The sequence below is a fragment of the Bos javanicus genome, chromosome 5, assembly GCF_032452875.1.
Source record: "Bos javanicus breed banteng chromosome 5, ARS-OSU_banteng_1.0, whole genome shotgun sequence".
In the NCBI taxonomy this organism is placed as follows: Eukaryota; Metazoa; Chordata; class Mammalia; order Artiodactyla; family Bovidae; genus Bos; species Bos javanicus.
In genome coordinates, this window is record NC_083872.1 from 65530876 (window position 1) to 65552179 (window position 21304).

The following is a 21304-nucleotide window of genomic DNA, read 5'->3' on the forward strand; positions in this document are numbered from 1 at the left end:
ACAGGAAAACAATAGAAAAGAACAGTTGGCTCTTTGAAAGAGAAAATTGAGAAAACTTTAATCAAAGAAAAAATAGGAAACAAATCAACGAAATCATAAATGAAAATGAGACTTTACAACTGGTACTACAAAAATACAAAGATCATTTCTTATTAAATTATGATCATTTCTTATGATCTTTGCATTTTTGTAGTACCAGTTGTAATGTCTCATTTTCTACTGTGAACATCTATATGCCAACAAATTAGACAACCTAGAAAAAAATGGAAAAATTCCTAGAAACATACAACCTATCAAGACTGAATTAGGAAGAGACAGAATATGTGAACAGACCGATTAATAGTAAAGAGACTAAATCAGTAATCAAAAGTCTCCTGATGAAGAAAATTCTAGGACCAGATGGCCTCACTGGTGAATTTTACTAGACAGTTAAGTAAGAATTAATGCCAATCTTTATTAAACACTTCCAAAAAGTCAAAGAGTAGAGAACACTCATTTTAGGAAGCCAGCATGGACCCAATGTCAAAGCCAGAGGAGGACACACTGCTGCTGCTGCTAAGTCGCTTCAGTCGTGTCCGACTCTGTGTGACCCCATAGACAGCAGCCTACCAGACTCCCTGGGATTCTCCAGGCAAGAACACTGGAGTGGGTTGCCATTTCCTTCTCCAATGCATGAAAATGAAAAGTGAAAGTGAAGTCGCTCAGTCATGTCCGACCCTCAGCGACCCCATGGACTGAAGCCTTCCAGGCTCCTCCCTCCATGGGATTCTCCAGGCAAGAGTACTGGAGTGGGGTGCCATTTCCTTCTCTGAGATGAGAACACCACAAGAAAATAAAACATAGGACAATGTCCCTGATGAATATAATTACAAAAGTCTTCAACAAAATAGTTTCAAACCAAATTCAGTAGCACAATAAAAGGATCATTCACCATGATCACGTAGGATTTATCTTTGAACTACAAGGATGGTTCAACTTACACAAATCAATAAATGGGAAACATCACATTAATAGAAAGAAATAATTATATAATCATCTTAATAGATACATAAAAAGCACTTAACAAAATTCAACATCCATTTAACAAATTATAAACAGATTTATGTATCAATATAATAAAGTTCATATACGACAAGGCCACAGCAAACATCATACTTAATGATGAAAAGTTAAAAGCTTTTCCTCTGAGATCAGGAAAAGACAAGGGTGCCTGTTATTTCCAATCCCATTCAATATAGTACTGGAAGTCCCAGCTAGAGCAAATAGCAAGAAAATAAATAAATAAATGGCATCAAAATTGGAAAGGAAGAAGTAAAATGGTCTCTATTTACAGATGACATGATTTAATATACAGAAATCTTGAAGACTCCACCAAAAAAAAAAAAAAAAACAACTTATATCTAATCACTGAATTCAGGAAAGTTGCCTGACAAAAAATTAACATACAAAACCCAAAGTTTTTCTATACATTATACAGATTATCTGAAAAGGAAATAAAACTATGCCACCTAAAATGGCAAGAAAAATAAGATACTTAAAAAATAAATTTAACTAAAGAGGTGAAAAACCTCCACACTGAAAATTATAAGATATTGATGAAAGAAACCAAAGGCAACAAAAATGGAATCCTTGTTCAAGGACTAGAAAATTTCATATGTTTAAATGTCCATATTTAAATGACCTCCAGTGGCTAAGAATCTGCGTGCCAGTGCAGGGGACACAGGTTCTATCCCTGGCCCAGGAAGATTCCACAAGCTCTAGGCAACGAAGATCACAAGCCACAACTACTGAGGCCTTTGCACCTAAGCCCCACGTTCCTCAGCGAGAAGCCACCGCAATGAGAAGCCTGAACGTGGCAACTAGAGGGTAGTCCCCACTCACCACAGCTACAGAAAGCAATGAAGACCCAGTGCAGTCAAACTAGCTAACATGAATATTTTTAAACATCAATTAAGTCATGTATAGACTTAATGCAATCCCTGTCAAGACATTAATGGCATTTTTTTTAAAGAAGTAGAAAAAACAATCTTAACATTTATATGGAACCACAAAAGACCCTGAATAGGTAAAGAATTCCTAACAAAAAAGAATGTAGAAAGGGGCATCACATTTCCTGATTTCAAGCTATATTATAAAATTATAGCAATATGGCCAGTTCAAGATCGTAATGTACGAAGTCCCAGAACTCATCTCCTCCAATAGACACACCAAATCTACAGCTAAATACGGAACAATTTCTTCTGGAAAAAACAACAACAAAACCTAAAACTAGGTGAGCAACTCCTACACATAGGGAAAAAGAAGGAAAAAACCCCACAAAGTGGGTAGAAGAGGCTGAGATGCAATCTCACCAGAAACCCCATCCCCAGTGCGACAATCTGTAGTCAGAATTCAAAACCAGGACCTTCTCCCTGAGAAGGAAGGAGTCTCAACCCCACATCAGGTACCACAACTTTTAAGACCTGCACCTGAGGGATGAAACATCTCGCTTTCAAAACCAACAGGACTCACATCCTTAAGAGCATAGCAGAACTTCCCTGGTGGTCCACTGGTTCGGAGTCTGACTGCTGGTGCAGGGGACATGGGTTCAATCCCTCGTCCTGGAGAATCCCACTTTTCTCGGGGAGGATGAGCCTATGTGCCACAACTGCCAAAGCCCAAGCGCCTGTGCTCTGCAACAAAGGAGTAGCCCATGCTCGCCACAACTAGAGAAAGCCTGTATGCAAGCAACAAAGACCCAGTGGAGCCAAAAATAGTTAAAAAAAAAAAAAAACTTTTTAAAAAAGAGCATAGCAAACTGATAAATGATTCAGAGGGCTCACATGCTCAGACTCACTCGTCACAGGGACTAACACATAGGCAGCCAATTACAAGAATACATATGGGCTTCCCTGGTGGCTCATCGGTAAATAATCCACCTACCAATGCAGGACACATGGATTCAATCCCTGGGTCAGCAAGACCCTCCAGAGTAGGAAATGACAACCCACTCCAGTATTCTTGCCTAGGAAATTCCATGGACAGAGGATCTTGGTGGGCTATAGTCCAAAGGGTTGCAAAAGAGTCAGACATTACTTAGTGACTAAACAACAGAATACATACACAGAGAACAAATTGGTGGCAGCCAGGGGTGGGGGCAGGGAATAGGTGATATGGGAAAGTGAAAGTGGTGTCGCTCAGTCGTGTCCAACTCTTTGTGACCCCATGGACTGTAGCCTACAACACTCCTCCATCCATGGGATTTTCCAGGCAAGAGTATTTACTCAAAAGTTACAAACATCTAGTTATAAATAAATAACTCATGGACATATAATGTACAGCATGGTGATTACACCTAATAATACTGTTCTGTATATTTGTTAAGAGAATAGATCTTAAAGTTCTCATCAAAAGAAAAATAAACTGATAACAAACTGTGATGGATCTTAATGAGGCATACTGTGGTCATCACTTATTAATATACACATCACTTACTAATGCACTCTATATATCAATGTAATATATAGAAATACCAAAGTATTATGTGGCATACATGAAGCCAATGTATATGTCAATTATAGCTCAAGAAAAGTTAAATAAGTATTAATGTTAGGGATATACTGCACAACATGATGGCTATAGTTAACACTGCTGAATGGCATATTTCAAAATAGATCCCAAGAAGTCTCACAAGGGAAAAAAAACTTTTTTTCTTCTTTTATATTTACATGAAATAATGAATGTTAGTGTATATTGATAATCATTTTACAATACGCAGTCAAATCATTATGCCATACATCTTAAACTTACATAGCACAGTATGTTAATTATATCTCAATAAAACTGGGAAAAGAAAAAAGAAAAATCAAGTATTTATTGGATGAATAGATGCAGAAACAATATAGCCAACAAAAGATTAGCATATATTTCTGATGAATTCTGTTTCCCAGGGTTGGTGGAGAATGATTTTAAATATCATGTATAATGAGTATGCCATAATTTGAGGATTTTCTAATATATATAATCTTATGAGTCTTCATAAGACTAGAATATTGGAAATACACAACTTCAACACTACAATCTTCATTAAAATCTAGACTGTGTGGATATAAAGTTATCCATTAATAGTTAACAGTGGGCATTAATCTTGGAACTGACTAAAGTTTATTTTAGCTGAATTTTTCAATGGAATCTCTCTAGAAATAAATTTCTATATAACTGTTCTATAAATACACTTTCCAGGGGTTCTTAGCTAAAGGAAACTGAAATTTATCCTTCTTTTGATGATTTATTACTCTATTACTACTTATTACATTATATTGTCTCATGCATGGTGGAAATATTAGTTGCTCAGTCACCTCCGACTCTTTGCAACCACACTCCTCTGTCCATGGAATTCTCCCAGGCAAGAATGCTGGAGTGTGTTGCCATTCCCTTCTCCAAGGGATCATCCCAACCCAGGGATCGAACCTGGTCTCCTGCATTGCAGGTGGATTCTTTACCATCTGAGCCACTAACGAAGCGCTAGTGTATTGTAGAGGCAGATTAAGAATATAGCAAATACACCTACTAGGCCTGGATTCAAAGAGAAGATCTGGTAAAAGTCCTAATTCTACATTCTGCTCCTTCAAACCAGCCCCTTTACCTGTACAATGTTTCTTTATCTTAGTACCAACCTCCCTGCTAGCCAAGATCTCCTCAACTCCCCGGGAAAAGCAGATTTCCTCACTCTTCCCAAAGCATTACTTATACCTTCCTTCAGGCACCATACACCCTGGAAAAACATATTTACTTTCCTCTTTGCCTTTTCCTATCATCTCTAGTTTTAAGGTCCAGCTTGGACTTCAACTTTTCAGTGTGCCTCTCATCTAGTCCTGTCCACTGGGATTCCTTCCCCCGAGAAGCCTCCTGCTGGAGAATATGCCTTACTCGTTCGGACTCTTTCCCATGTTTTATTCCTCCATCAGTGCATGAATATCTGTCTTATATCCTCAGATAGCTTGTAAGTGATAAAAGAAAGAACCCCACCTTCACTTTCTCCAGCACCTAACAGTGTATGATGCCTACAGTCAAGTGTTTAGTGCTTACAGGATGCAATGTTAACTCACTTTCCTGTATGTAAATTTCAACATGAAAGAGCTAAGTGTAAAACCTCAACTTCACACAATCCATGAAAAATTTAAACCCACTCAAGTCCAGCTATTGTTTTCCCAGCAGGGACATTAGTTTCCCCAGATCGCACAGAGACTCTCTGGCTTTGAAACAGGCTTGTGACCTGGGATCCTTTGCTGCTGTGCTCTAACGCTTACACCTGGATACACGCTCCTTGAGCAACAGAATACAAAGAAACTGTGTGGGACTAAACCTAACCGCACGCATGTAGTTGGCACAAATTCTGGACCTAAAAGATATAAAGAGACACCCCCCTCCCCGGAAAAAAGACTTTAAAGGTCATCTTTAACTTTCATTAATTCAGACCTCACTCATTAGGATGTTGTGACTATTTAGGAGGGCTGAGATCCAACATGAAAGCAAATCCAGCGAACAGAGGAAACATTCAAACCATTTAAAAAGGAACCAGTTATATACAGTTTATGTGCTAATTACAAATCCAGCTTGTTTTTCCTACTAATTATCAGTACCATCTGTTCCAGTACTTCTCAAACCAACTCTAGCTCGCAATAGAATCACCTGAGCCCGCCCACCTCGGTTTTGAACTCAGGAGTTTCCAGGAAGGCCCATGAATTTCAATTGACAGAAGTACCAGGTGGTGTCAATACTGTTGGCTGGGAACCCGTACTTAAAACCACTGATCTACTCAATATTTTGCCAAAATTAGAATATACAATGCAAGCTAAACTTTTCAGTTTTATAGGACCGTATAATGTTTTCAAGAGTATCACCCTGATGGAAAGGCAGGCAGGTACCAACTTCAAACTGTAGTAGTTGTTAATCATATCATTCAATACAAAACACTGTCACTACAGTTTTCTTGCTGAGCAGAGCAATGGGGGTTTCTTAAAGCAGGGGTACCCAACCCGGGGGATCTAGTGCCTGAATCTGAGGTGAAGCTGATGTAATCATGATAGAAATAAAACACACAATAAATGTGATGTGATTGAATCATCCCCAAACCATCCCCCACCCCCAACACCAGCCTGTGGAAAACATGTCTTCCACAAAACTGATCCCTCATTCCAAAAACGCTGGGGACCACTGTTAAAAGACTGAGTCAGGACCATTCAAAGGTCTGTCACCTTGACCTGCACTTTGTATCTCAGAAGACTGAGAATAAGTCCTCCCAATTCCAACCCCCAGCTCTCACCAATTTAACAGTGAGCTTACATCAACGTGTGCAATAAAGCAAAATATCAAGATCATGGGCTTTGGCGTCAGACATAACTAAACTTCAAATCCAAGCTGTATGCCCTTGGACAAATGATTTAACGTCTCTAAAATGCAGTTACCTTGGGAGTGGACACTGTAATACATGCCGAGATCCCCTGCACTGAAGGACGTCTTGCAGCAGCCATTGCAAGCTGCTGCTGCAGACAGCCTTGGTCTCAGCTCTTCGGGATGGACTTATAGAAGAGGATCACATGGTCCAAGACCACGCCCCTTCCCGCCACGGCCCCAGGTGTGGATCCCAAGATCAGATCAGTCGCTCAGTCGTCTCCGACTCTCTGCGACCCCATGAATCACAGCAGGCCAGGCCTCCCTGTCTATCACCAACTCCCGGAGTTCACTCAGACTCATGTCCATCGAGTCAGTGATGCCATCCAGCCATCTCATCCTCTGTCGTCCCCTTCTCCTCCTGCCCCCAATCCCTCCCAGCATCAGAGTCTTTTCCAATGAGTCAACTCTTCACATGAGGTGGCCAAAGTACTGGAGTTTCAGCTTTAGCATCAGTCCTTCCAAAGAAATTCCAGGGCTGATCTCCTTCAGAATGGACTGGTTGGATCTCCTTGCAGTCCAAGGGACTCTCAAGAGTCTTCTCCAACACCACAGTTCAAAAGCATCAATTCTTCGGCACTCAGCCTTCTTCACAGTCCAACTCTCACATCCATACATGACCACAGGAAAAACCATAGCCTTGACTAGACGAACCTTTGTTGGCAAAGTAATGTCTCTGCTTTTGAATATGCTATCTAGGTTGGTCATAACTTGCCTTCCAAGGAGTAAGCGTCTTTTAATTTCATGGCTGCAGTCACCATCTGTAGTGATTTTGGAGCCCAGAAAAATAAAGTCTGACGCTGTTTCCACTGTTTCCCCATCTATTTCCCATGAAGTGGTGGGACCGGATGCCATGATCTTTGTTTTCTGAATGTTGAGCTTTAAGCCAACTTTTTCACTCTCCTCTTTCACTTTCATCAAGAGGCTTTTGAGTTCCTCTTCACTTTCTGCCATAAGGGTGGTGTCATCTGCATATCTGAGGTTATTGATATTTCTCCCGGCAATCTTGATTCCAGCTGGTGCTACTTCCAGTCCAGCGTTTCTCATGATGTACTCTGCATATAAGTTAAATAAACAGGGTGACAATATACAGCCTTGACAAACTCTTTTTCCTATTTGGAACCAGTCTGTTGTTCCATGTCCAGTTCTAACTGTTGCTGCCTGACCTGCATACAAATTTCTCAAGAGGCAGATCAGGTGGTCTGGTATTCCCATCTCTTTCAGAATTTTCCACAGTTTATTGTGATCCACACAGTCAAAGGTTTTGGCATAGTCAATAAAGCAGAAATAGAGGTTTTTCTGGAACTCTCTTGCTTTTTCTATGATCCAGCGGATGTTGGCAATTTGATCTCTGGTTCCTCTGCCTTTTCTAAAATCAGCTTGAACATCAGGAAGTTCACGGTTCACATATTGCTGAAGCCTGGCTTGGAGAATTTTGAGCATTACTTTACTAGCATGTGAGATGAGTGCAATTGTGCAGTAGTATGAGCATTCTTTGGCATTGCCTTTCTTTGGGATTGGAATGAAAACTGACCTTTTCCAGTCCTGTGGCCACTGCTGAGTTCTCCAAATTTGCTGGCATATTGAGTGCAGCACTTTCACAGCATCATCTTTCAGGATTTGGAATAGCTCAACTGGAATTCCATCACCTCCACTAGCTTTGTTCATAGTGATGCTTTCTAAGGCCCACTTGACTTCACCTTCCAGGATGTCTGGCTCTAGGTCAGTGATCACACCATCGTGATTATCTGGGTCGTGAAGATCTTTTTTGTACAGTTCTTCTGTGTATTCTTGCCATCTCTTCTTAATATCTTCTGCTTCTGTTAGGTCCATACCATTTCTGTCCTTTATCGAGCTCATCTTTGCGTGAAATGTTCCTTTGGTATCTCTGATTTTCTTGAAGAGATCCCTCGTCTTTCCCATTCTGTTGTTTTCCTCTATTTCTTTGCATTGATCGCTAAAGAAGGCTTTCTTATCTCTTCTTGCTATTCTTTGGAACTCTGCATTCAGATGTTTATATCTTTCCTTTTCTCCTTTGCTTTTCGCTTCTCTTCTTTTCACAGCTATTTGTAAGGCCTCCCCAGACAGCCATTTTGCTTTTTTGCATTTCTTTTCTATGGGAATGGTCTTGATCCCTGTCTCCTTACAATATCATGAACCTCATTCCATAGTTCATCAGGCACTCTATCTATCAGATCTAGGCCCTTAAATCTATTTCTCACTTCCACTGTATCACAGCTATTTGTAAGGCCTCCCCAGACAGCCATTTTGCTTTTTTGCATTTCTTTTCTATGGGAATGGTCTTGATCCCTGTCTCCTGTACAATATCATGAACCTCATTCCATAGTTCATCAGGCACTCTATCTATCAGATCTAGGCCCTTAAATCTATTTCTCACTTCCACTGTATAATCATAAGGGATTTGATTTAGGTCATACCTGAATGGTCTAGTGGTTTTCCCTACTTTCTTCAATTTAAGTCTGAATTTGGCAATAAGGAGTTCATGGTCTGAGCCACAGTCAGCTCCTGGTCTTGTTTTTACTGACTGTATAGAGCTTCTCCATCTTTGGCTGCAAAGAATATCATCAATCTGATTTCAGTGCGGCAATGAGAGGAGTTACCCCGCGTCGTGGATCCCAAAGGTGCCTCTTAATAAACATTAAGTGCACCAAACTCCATCTCAGATTCTGCATCCCAGGAAATTAAACCTGTGATGCTCATTTAAAAACAAACAAGTGTTCCCAATCCTGAACTCCCCTCCCACCTCCCTCCCCATACCCGTGGTGGATTCATGTTGATGTATGGCAAAACCAATACAATATTGTAAAGTAAAAAACAAACAAACAAAGTAAAAACAAACAAGTGAATGAAAACTCCAACAGGCAGTGATTTTATAGATTCATTCATTCAACAGTATGTATTGGACCAAACTGTTTTAGATGCTAAGAATATAGCAGTGAACAAAGATGACTAAATTTAAGAAGAGAGATTATGAAAAGCTTTAAGAGGTTGAAATCAATTTTTAGCTATTGTATTGATTGATCTTCCGAGGTGGCTGTAGTGGTAAAGAATCTGCCTGCCAATACAGAAGACACAAGAGACTCGGATTCTATCATTGGGTGGGGAGATCCCCTGGAGTAGGAAATGACAACAGCTCCAGTAGTCTTTCCTAGAAAATGCCATTGACAGAGGACCCTGGTGGGAGTCACACAGTCAGACTTGACAGCACAGCACGCATGCATTGTCGACTACTTGCTATTAAAAAAAGAGAGAATATTACTTCTTTCCATCCTCACTCCCCTATCTGCCTAGGTTTTTCTTTTTTTTTTAATCTAAGCTTATAATATTTCTATTCTGTTCAGAAACCAAAAAATACTTGATCGTCAATCTCAGTAGGTCTCAGGTGTTTGAGCTTAATTCCCCTATTGGTTTCCTTGTTTTCATCCGTCCTGTTCTTACACTACCCTAGGTGTGCAGGTTGTCAGAAATTGTTAAGCTAAAGTCCTAGTCACCTAGACACTTTATGCACTCATTTCTGCTTCATGCTTACAAACCACTGTAGAGTCTCTCTAACACCCCAAGGTCATATGCCTGACCTGTGTAATTATTGGGGTAATTTCACAGCTCAGCTGTGTAATTATTGGGGTCCTATGACTCTAAGCTCTAACCAGGAGATGGGGCACAAGTTTTGCTGTTTTTCTCAAATCCCACAAACCTATGGCAGTTTGCTGTGACCACTTCAGCCCTCACCACATAAAGTAGGACACAGGCCCTTCCTCAGAGACTCATTAATATATTGACTCTCATGGTTTCCTCTAAACCCTCCCAGCATCAGAAATCCATTTCTATCCTAGGGGTTTGAGAAGTCAGCTCTTACCTTCCAAGATATTTGACTCTGTCAACCAAGAGGTTAGATTTTTTGACTCTTAAAAGTCAAGAAGAAATCTCTTTTTTTCCTCTGGTATTTGTGGAAGCATCCTTTTTCTGAGCTAAAAACACCAAATGCTTAATTATTTGAATGTGAAAGAAGAGGCAAGGAGGCAATCAAATGCTCCAGGGAGTGGAGAAGATCATTGGTTAAGTTTTCTGAATATCTTCTCTACTTGATCATTTCCCCTGCAGATGGCCTCCTTGATCCAGCCTCTTACCTCTCTGTTCATGCTAAATTGCTTCAGTCATGTCCAGCTCTTTGTACCCACTGTAGCCCACCAGGCTATTCTGTCCATGGCATTCTCCAAGCAAGAATACTGGAGTGGCTGCCGTGCCCTCCTCCAGGGATCTTCCCGACCCAGGGATCAAACCCATGTATCTTAGGTTTCCTGCGTTGGCAGGCAGGTTCTTTACCACTAGCACCACCTAGGAAGTCTCCATCACTTTTTCATACCATTTTTTTCAGTCTTGTCTTTGCCTGGGTATCCTGGCTTCCACCCATGCATGACTTTAGCAGGAAGATAAATCTATGTATTTATCTTTCTCCTATTGCTTGTCTGTCCATCTCCTTCACCTGTCTCCTACTGTCTCTCTGTCTACCTCCACAGCTGGCCCTACTTTAAACTTCAGTGTACTTTTTCTTATTTACTGAAATATCATGTGTCCTACTCTAAGTATGTGAATAGGAGGATTTATGTTCTTCACTTCAAAACTTGAGATATGTTTGCTGCTGCTGCTGCTAAGTTGCTTCAGTCGTGTCTGACTCTGTGTGACCCCATAGACAGCAGCCCACCAGGCTCCCCCATCCCTGGGATTCTCCAGGCAAGAACACTGGAGCGGGTTGCCATTTCCTTCTCCAATGCATGAAAGTGAAAAGTGAAAATGAAGTTGCTCAGTCGTGTCCGACTCTTAGTGACCCCATGGACTGCAGCCCACCAGGCTCCTCCATCCATGGGATTTTCCAGGCAAGAGTACTGGAGTGGGGTGTCATCGCCTTCTCCAAGATATGTTTAGATCTTGTCATTTTACTCTGTAATTAAGAGACTTTGAATTACAAGAAAACTCTCCCCCAACCTACAGAGTGGAAGAAAATGTAAATTTTATCTGATAAGAAACTTGCATCTTGAATGTGCAAGGACCTCTCATAATTCAATAAGAAAAAGATATATAAGGCACTGGAAAATGGGCAAAAGATCTCAATTGACATGTCTCTACAGAAGATGTACAAATGGCCAATAAACAGAAAAAGATTCTCAATATCATTAGCTATCAGGCAACTGCAAATCAAAATCACAAGATACTACAGCTATCATCAAACATATAGTTAACAACTGTTCATCAGGATATGGAGAAATTGGAACCTTCATACATTACTGATAGAAATGTAAAATGGCACAACCACTCTGGAAAGAGTCTAGGTGTCCCTCAAATGGTTAAGTATAGGGTTCCCATATGACCCGGGAATTCTCCTACTAGTATATACTTAAGAGAAATGAAAACACACATCCACACAACATCTTGCACACAGCATTCAGATTAGCGTTATTCATAACAGACTAAAAGTAGAAGCGACACAAATGTTATCAACTAATGCGTGAGTAAATAAAATGTGATACAGCCATACAATGGAATATTGTTAGACCATAAAAATGAATGAAGTACTGATGTCTACAACATGGATTAACCTTGAAAACATTATGCTATGTGAAAGAAGCCAGTGACAAAAGACCACTGTGGTCACAAAAGACATACCGTGGTTTTTCAATTTTCATGTGATTTCATTTATCTGAAATTTCCAGAATAGAAAACTCTGCGGAGACCAAAAGGAGATTAGTGATTGCTTAAGGCTAACGGTGTTGGGAGGAAATGGGGATGGACTGATCCTTCTGGGTGATTAAAATGTTCTAAGATCTTACTTGTCCAATTCTGTGACTATAAAAATATGAAAATATAGAAATTATGAACTAGATTAGAAGAAATATGGGATGAGACAAAGAGTGACACCATTCATCTAACAGGAGTTAACAGTTACGGAATAGAGAAAATGGAAGATGGGGGGAGATTAAAAGAGAGAACAGCTAAGAAATTACCAGTATTAAATATGTTACTCTCTATGTTCAGATACCGTCTTAATTGCTTAAAATATAAAGTATTCTTCCAGTGACAAAAGTACTACATGCTTATTTGCTTACACATTTATAACCTACACATAGTACACAGGAAGAGTCCTTTGTGTTGTGGGGTGGAAATAACTTTCCGTAAAAGCTGATAACATTAATTATATTCAATTTGACATTTAGTCCCCAAGAACAGACACCTGCAGACACTTGTAGAGTTTAATCAGCAAGTTGAAATATCAGAAATGCAATCATGTTTTTACATTATAATGTTCAATCTCGTTTTTTCACAAACAATGGGCATGTAACTTAAGTGTGAAAGTGAATTTTACAGTCATTAAATTATTTTAATTATTAATTTTACAGCAAATTTTCAGTAACTAAAGGGTCATGCAGTTAGTTGACTCTGTATCAACAATCATTATTGGATGAAACTCAGAATTTCATGTAAGGATCGATACAAAAGCTACTTCCTCCATCTCAACCGCATCCCTGTCCCGTGTTATCTACATTGTGGACAGACACTCATTTTCTATACTTTCTGGAGTTATCATAAATAAAACAAAACTATGAAACCTTCATATTCATATATTAATATTTCTTTTATCCTAGTGCATGTTAATATTGAAAACCATGTTGCAAAATGAAACTCTTTTAAGAGTTGTTTTCATATTTATTCACAATTCTACAGGACTTACTATTTTTAAAATGCTGTGGAAAACATATGGTTATTATTCTGCATCATAACATTCCATATGCTAGAATACTTTATCCTCACCTGTAGAAGAGAATAATCAGATAGGTAAGTCAAGGCCATTTCCTAAAGGAACATAACCAAGGTATGTGACTTCAGGAAAATCAAGATTTCAACGTTAGCCTCTAGGGCAGGATTTCTTGAACTCAACACTATTGCTATCTGAGGCAGGATCATCTTTTGCTGTGGAGGAGATGGCGGCTCTGTGTGTCATAGAACATTTAGCAGCATCTCTGAATTCTATCCACCAGATGCCAGCAGCACCTCCTCACCAGCTGTGACAACCAAAAATGTATCCCGATTCTTTCCAAATGTCACCTGAGATATAAAGTTGCCCCATGGAGAACCACTGGTTGAGAGGGAAAATGAACACATTAGCAACTAAATAGATGAATATACCTATATCCTGTTTTACATCCTACATATAAAATTTTCTTTTCTCTATGGAGTGAATGTGATTGGCCTATAGCCTTTTGATTCCTATGTATATTTTAATATTTCTATGGTAAATATCTTTTAGAGAAAGGAACTATCACCACATCATTACATTGAAAATTATTAACAGCTTAACATTTTTCAAAACTAGCAATAACCTTTGTCTCAACTTTTGATTTCCAATCAATTTCAATTGAAATTTTAAGCACACTATTTGAGTTAATAAAGTGTCAAATGACCTCTGATACTCATACATATTTTTGTGAGGTAGGTATGTGTTTAGTGTTAAGTTCCATTATTAGAGATTAAGGATAAATTCAAGGTAATACAACTTGTTAGTGGCAAAAAAAAAGGCAACTTACATGGCTTTTTGCTCCCATTAGCACTTTTATGATTCAAAATAATTAAGAACACTTGATTTTTAAAAATTCATATTATATTAACATTTTAACTTCATTTGGTTTAACTCAAAGATTTAGACAAGATAAATAATTTTTAATACTTAATAGTAATATTACTTTTATTTCTTAAGAATTCCATCTGGTTCTCTCACGTTTATAAAAGTAAAATATCTACAATTCCTAATGTCACAAAGACATATTTTGTTAAAAGAAAGTGAACAAGAATCGAAGTATTATATTTCTCATTAAGAATATATTGCATAGAAAAAGTATATATTGCATAACTCCTTGGCAGTCAGATAAGAAAAAATTATTTAAATAACTTGATATTTATTTCCTAAATTAAAGCAGTCTATACATATGTGCATTTAGAATTACTAAATAAATAACAATAGTTCAAATCACACTCACATGAAACAAGATTATATCTTCCTACTCATTAAAAAGTTACAGAAAAGTTTACAAAGTTTGATATATGCTTACAAATATGTTGATTAAAAGTAACAACTTTACATATACAAAATATATGAATATATCATTAATTTAAATGTATAAATCTCTTTGTTTTAGATTAATGTTATTTCCTATTTTTTAATTTATTAATGTTTTTAATTGGCAACCTCTAAATGTACACAGCATAGTCACTAAGTATCAAAAAATAAGCAAAATTATCTAATTATAAAATATTTTAATGTACCTAAATATTTCACACATTATTATTTTAAAACAGTGTGAAGCTAAAAAAAAAAACAAAAAAACCTTCTAAACAGTATCTAATGTGTGAACTATAGAAAAAAAGTAAGCTATTGATGAAAGCCTGTAACCAAAGTCTTAGCTAGAATCGTAGCAAAAGAAACAAAATAAACTTTGAGATTGCTACTTGAAATTTTAAAACATGGAACACAGCATATACTCAGTAATTCCAGAGCACTAAAGAAAAATATTTGCCTATGTAATTTAGCTTTTCAACCAGGTGGATATACTGGAATTGAGTATGTCTAAGCATTGCTGTTTAGTCACTAAGTCATCTGACTATTTGAAATCCCATGGACTGTAGCCTGTCAGACTCTGTCCATGGGATTTTCCAGGCAAGAATACTGGAGTGGTTTGCCATTTCCTTCTCCATGTCTATGCGTGCATGCTCAGTCACTTTAGTCACATCTGGCTCTTTGTGACCCTATGGCATCTGGTCCCAATCACTTCATGGCAAATAGATGGGGAAACAGTGACAGACTTTATTTTTGGGGCTCCAAAATCACTGCAGATTGTGACTTCAGCCATGAAATTAAAACACGCTTACTCCTTGGAAGAAAAGTTATGACCAACCAAGACAGCATATTAAAAAGCAGAGATATTACTTTGCCAACAAAGGTCCGTCTAGTCAAGGCTATGGTTTTTCCAGTAGTCATGTGTGGATGTGAGAGTTGGACCATAAGGAAAGCTGAGCACTGAAGAATTGATGCTTTTGAACTGTGGTGTTGGGAGAAGACTCTTGAAAGTTCCTTGGACAACAAGGAGATACAACCAGTCCATTCTAAAGGAAATCAGTCCTGAATATTCATTGGAAGGACTGATGCTGAAGCTGAAACTCCAATACTTCGGCCACCTAATGCAAAAGAGCTGACTCATTTGAAAAGACCCTGATGCTGGGAAAGATTGAAGGCCGGAGGAGAAGGCGATAACAGGGAATGAGATGGTTGGATGGCATCACTGACTCAAACAGACATGAGTTTGAGTAAACTCCAGGAGTTGGTGATGGACAGGGAAGCCTGGCGTGTTGCAGTCCATGGGGTCATAAAGAGTCAGACACAACTGAGCGACTGAACTGAACTGGACTCTAGTCCTTCAGGCTCCTCAGTCCATGGGATTCTCCAGGCAAGAATACTAGAGTGTGTTGCCATTTCCTTTTCCAGGGAATCTTCCAGACTCAGGCATCAAACCCGCATCTCCTGCATTGCAGGCAGATTCTTTACCACTGAGCCAGGTGGCAACCCATGTCTAAGCGTATGTACCTTTAAATTTAAATGACTGCAGGGTAGTTGACTTTAAAAAATGCAGCTTAATAGTATTCAGTGGAATCTTCTAATTCCATGGAACTTAATCATTTTTAATTCTGTGTATGTTCTTGGACCACCAAATCTGTAAGTACCTAGTTGACAGTACTTTGGTCAGTATAAGGCTCATGGGAGGGAGTTTATATTTATAGGCTGGGATGCAGTGAACCAGGATCTAGGGTAACAGGATTCACACCGGGTGTCTTAAGACATAAGCAAGCACAAGGCAATAGAGTGAATGGGAAATTATGAATAGGAAGGCAAGCAAGCATGAAATGCACAACAAAACCAAAGTCGATGGGTCAGAAAATTGGAATCCAGGTAAGAACTAGAGTCTAAGAAAGGCAATATAAGCAGCCAGTGGCCAGGAACTATAGATAACAATCAAAAAGGCCTAGGAATAGATGTGTAGTACCAAGAAGGCCTTGATTATTGGGCCCATGTTCTGTCCCAAACAGGATGCTTCTTGATTACCACCCTCCTGAGCAAGAATCAATTCCAAGATTAATATGTGCCCTGGGCTGATAGGGGTTGATGAGAAGCAAAGATTTAGATAGCATATACCCACTATTTCATTGCTCCTTAAAAACAGTGTGATAGGAGGGAGAAAGATCTTTTTCAACATCAATTACGATTTTAGCCAACTCTAAAACATGCTAGCACCAAATGCAGAGGAAATATTTTTAACAATGCCCTAATTTAAGAATATTCTTTTAACCATCAAGCACATGTTATATGTATGTATTAGCTTTTCAGCACATATGTAGTCACAACTTTCACAACTACAACTTCACTGAAATAAAAGAGAGTTATAGGGAAATGCTGATGCTGAAACTTTTACCTCCAGAGTTACATCAATTAATGAGTGTAGAAAGTTAAAAAAAAAAAAAAAAAGTCAGGGCTTTGCTTAAACAAAATGACCCCCCAAAGTTCTCTCCAAAGTACTCATTATAGACCAAAAAAAAAAAAATCTAAAACCTGATTCAAGTATTTTAGAAGACATAAAACTGGCACACTGCTTAAGATCATTTAGCGTCACAGCTGCTTCACAAACGAGTTCCACTGATCTTGCTGCTTTGATCTGTGCCATTCAGTTCGATATGGTTGAAGGCAGGATTATCAGTTCCACCATCTTCTACTGGATGAGATTTATAGCCTAAAACTTGCTTCTTCTAAAAGAAAATGTTAACATGATGATTAGAAAAAAGAAACTGTTCATTCACCTCAATAATTATCACTACTACTTTTCTTTCTCTAAATCTTATTCACAGTCTACTGAAGCAGAGATAAACAACAGAAATAAATCATTTAAAGAGGAAGGCATATATCTTCCTTGTCCATCAGAGTTCCAAGAGAGTCTGAGGACTAACGAGTATTCTATACTGGTGATAAAAGTGTGGAGATTTCTTAAAAAACTGGAAATAGAACTGCCTTATGATCCAGCAATCCCACTGCTGGGCATACACACTGAGGAAACCAGAAGGGAAAGAGACACGTGTACCCCAATGTTCATTGCAGCACCGTTTATAATAGCCAGGACATGGAAGCAACCTAGATGTCCATCAGCAGATGAATGGATAAGAAAGCTATGGTACATATACACAATGGAGTATTACTCAGCCGTTAAAAAGAATACATTTGAAGCAGTTCTAATGAGGTGGATGAAACTGGAGCCTATTATACAGAGTGAAGTAAGCCAGAAAGAAAAACACCAATACAGTATACTAATGCATATATATGGAATTTAGAAAGATGGTAACAATAACCCTGTGTACGAGACAGCAAAAGAGACACTGATGTATAGAACAGTCTTATGGACTCTGTGGGAGAGGGAGAGGGTGGGAAGATTTGGGAGAATGGCATTGAAACATGTAAAATATCATGTATGAAACGAGTTGCCAGTCCAGGTTCAATGTATGATACTGGATGCTTGGGGCTAGTGCACTGGGATGACCCAGAGGGATGGTATGGGGAGGGAGGAAGGAGGAGGGTTCAGGATGGGGAACACATGTATACCTGTGGTGAATTCATTTTGATATTTGGCAAAACTAATACAATTTTGTAAAGTTTAAAAATTAAAAAAAAATGCAAAAAAAAAAAAGAATTTAAGGGAAAAAAAAGCCAACTCACTTTCTTAAAAATGTCAAAATTAGATAAGAAGTCCTCTTTGGTTAGTAGGAATCTGCAGTCTATGTTTTGTTTTCTTCCTCCTGAAAAACAGACATTATTTACATTGTTAAAAAAATATCTGTAACTACCCAGGGATGGACCATCATACACACATTTAACTCGAGCACATTCACTTCTATGCACTTACAAAACACAAAGGGTCTTTTAAATAGTGCTGGAGACTTAGCCCACTCTTTCTCTTCCTTCAGTCAGTCCCAGATTCTGCAAGCCTCTCAGTGGAATCAATACGAGTCTAGTGTTTAAGGATAAATGAGATGGCTCTTAAATGTAAGCCAACTGCCTCATCCAATATTAGCTAGGGAAGAGTCATCTGGCCCAATACTGGTAGGAAAACTGGTTTAAAAGCATTCTTCATGTTCTATCAATAAACTATCAAACCATCTACCTCTGCTTCAGACAGCAGAGTTTCCCTTCCTTAATCTGGTGGCTGTCAATGCATGAAGAAATGTAGGAAACTGTGAATTGTTGGATAAACTATTCAAGTGAAAACCAATATGGTTATCAGAATCAAAGCATTTAAGGGGGGGGGGGAGGAGCAAAGAGAGTATTATGACACTAACATTTTTTAAGGAAAAAAATGAGTTGAAAAAGACCAAAAGTCAAATAGTAAAAGGAGATGTTTGTTCCAGATCTGAATGGTTGGGTTACTGGTGAGAAAAGTTTAAAATCTGTCTTAAAATATATCACAACAGATAAGAGAGTAAACCTGCCATGCTGAGAGTAAACCTGCCATTACTTAGGAGAAATAGCATAGTTCTTTTTGAAAAGAAAGAGAATAGTTTAAACAACTGTTTGCGAGGTAACAGATATCTACAAACTTTATTATAAACTTACAATAATTATAGATTGTAATGTCTATAATAATGACAAGTATATAATGTTAATACAATCATTAATCTGTTATATTAATGTCATTATTAATATAATTTTAATTATAAATGCAAGTACCAAAGAAGTATCAAAGACAGTGCTATCCAGATGCCAAAAAATCAATGAGAGGTGGTAGTACTCTACAAAGTGGGCACCGTGCTGGTAGATTTGTAGCATAAAGCAGACATCACACATACTTGGATGAAGTGTAGGATTTCTGACTGATTATAACACACTTGATAAAGAAAGCAGTGGAGCTTTCTGCCCCTTGTTTGGCTGCTCTGGATGTGTATATGTGAGGGAACATAGGAAATTAGGGAGCCCAGCTTTTCTCCCCAACTCCACACTACTGCTCTGCTCCAAACCACCACGACTGCTCACCTGGATAAGTGCAATAGCCTCTACCCACCCTCCTTTCCTTACGGACTACTCTCAAAACTGGATCAGCACTCTCCTTTGAAAATTATTGGAAAAGTATTTATAAAAATATCCCATGTAGTAGACCTAAAAGACACAGAGATGGAAAATAGAGAGAAGAGATAAGAAAATCAGAGGGGCTGTCCAAGTTTAAAACATTTGACTAACAGGGTTTCCAGAAAGAGAAAATTGAAAATGGCAGGAAATTATAAAAGAAATCATGTAGGAAAATTCCCTGGAACTGAAGGATATAGGTCTTTAGACCCTCCTGAGGGTTTAGGGCAGGACAGTCATTGTGAAATGGGTCACATGTAAACAGCCAGTACATGACAGGGAACTGGTATTCTGAACAGCAATAAGACAAGTCGAAGAAAAGTAAGACAGGCTTCAGGAACAAGAAAGTTACTCTCAACCTAGGATGCTCTACTCACATTGCCAACAATTATCAAGCAGATATGCAATGTTTCCAAGATCTCTTGTCCATCCTTTCTCAAGAACATGCTATAGCATATACTCCATTCAGTTAAGGGAGTAAACAAGAATTAGGAGAAATGGGATTCAGGCAGCAGAGCATCAAACACAGGAAGGAGACCAAGGGAATTCACAGAACTAGGGCAAAATGAAGTCCCAGGATAATGGTTCTACAGCAATCCCAGAAAAGCAGGGTATACCATGTGTATTATTGATTTGATTTTACTTAAAATGTATTTTTTTAAGTTTACAGACATCTGAAAAAAAGCCTTCACACTATGTTTGGATATAAAGACCATAATTAGATATAAAGGCTACTCCTTACATGTATAGATATCTTCTTTCCAGTTTACAAAGAGTTGGTGCAGGACAATGAGAATATCATGGCACAGGGCTATTATAATGGTATGTATAAAACTCCTAGCATTGTAATAGCTACACAAAAGCATTTTATTTTTATCTTACAGCAACCTGTGAGATAGGCAGGTCAATTGTTATTACCCTCATCTTATACATAAGATAGCTAAGGCTCAGAGTAGCTATGGAGCAGCTATACAGACTTAGAGCTATAAGTTCATGCAGCTGCTAAATGGCATAACAGATTCTAATTGAGATGGGTCTTCTGTTTTCAAGACTAGTCCTTAAAACTTCCCATGAGTAAAATGGAACAAATAATTGAACTAATAGTATTTTACTATTTTATATAATATAATAACATAAATAGCTATAAAACAAATATAGTAAAAACTAATACAGAGGTAAATATAGCAATACTAATACTAAATATAGCAATATTAATGTTACCTGTTGATACACTGATAAGCATTCCCACAAATAACGTTACCAAAGTTCCAACAGTGCTGAAGTATAAATATGATAAAGAATACCAGTTATCCATCAGTGGAGTCCTAAGAAAGAACAAAAGCATAACTGTAAGGTTTTATGCATGCTACTAGTAACTAAGAGTATGTGTCAATAACCCTCATGGCAAACTCAGAATATAATATTTAATCATGTTTCTAATGTCCAAATTTGCTGTCCCACTTTTACCTTATTGGATCAGAAATTAAGTGTGACCTAACTTTTGACTGTGTGGATCACAATAAACTATGGAAAATCCTGAAAGAGATGGGAATACCAGACCACCTCACCTGCCTCTTGAGAAACCTATATGTAGGTCAGGAAGCAACGGATAGAACTAGACATGGAACAACAGACTGGTTCCAAATAGGA

General features: G+C 38.3%; 1 protein-coding gene across 1 annotated transcript in view; it reads right to left on the bottom strand.

The window, feature by feature from the left end:
- Nucleotides 1-16817: 16817 nt before the first annotated feature.
- Nucleotides 16818-21304, bottom strand: part of SLC5A8 (solute carrier family 5 member 8) — a 66557-nt gene continuing 62070 nt past the window's right edge. Inside the window, exons 13-15 of the mRNA XM_061417058.1 lie at nt 20876-20979; nt 18254-18333; nt 16818-17295 (exon numbers count right to left, since the gene is read on the bottom strand). Coding sequence (XP_061273042.1) covers nt 17170-17295; nt 18254-18333; nt 20876-20979 — 310 coding nt within the window. The 3' untranslated portion in view covers nt 16818-17169. The remainder of the gene's footprint in view (nt 17296-18253; nt 18334-20875; nt 20980-21304) is intronic.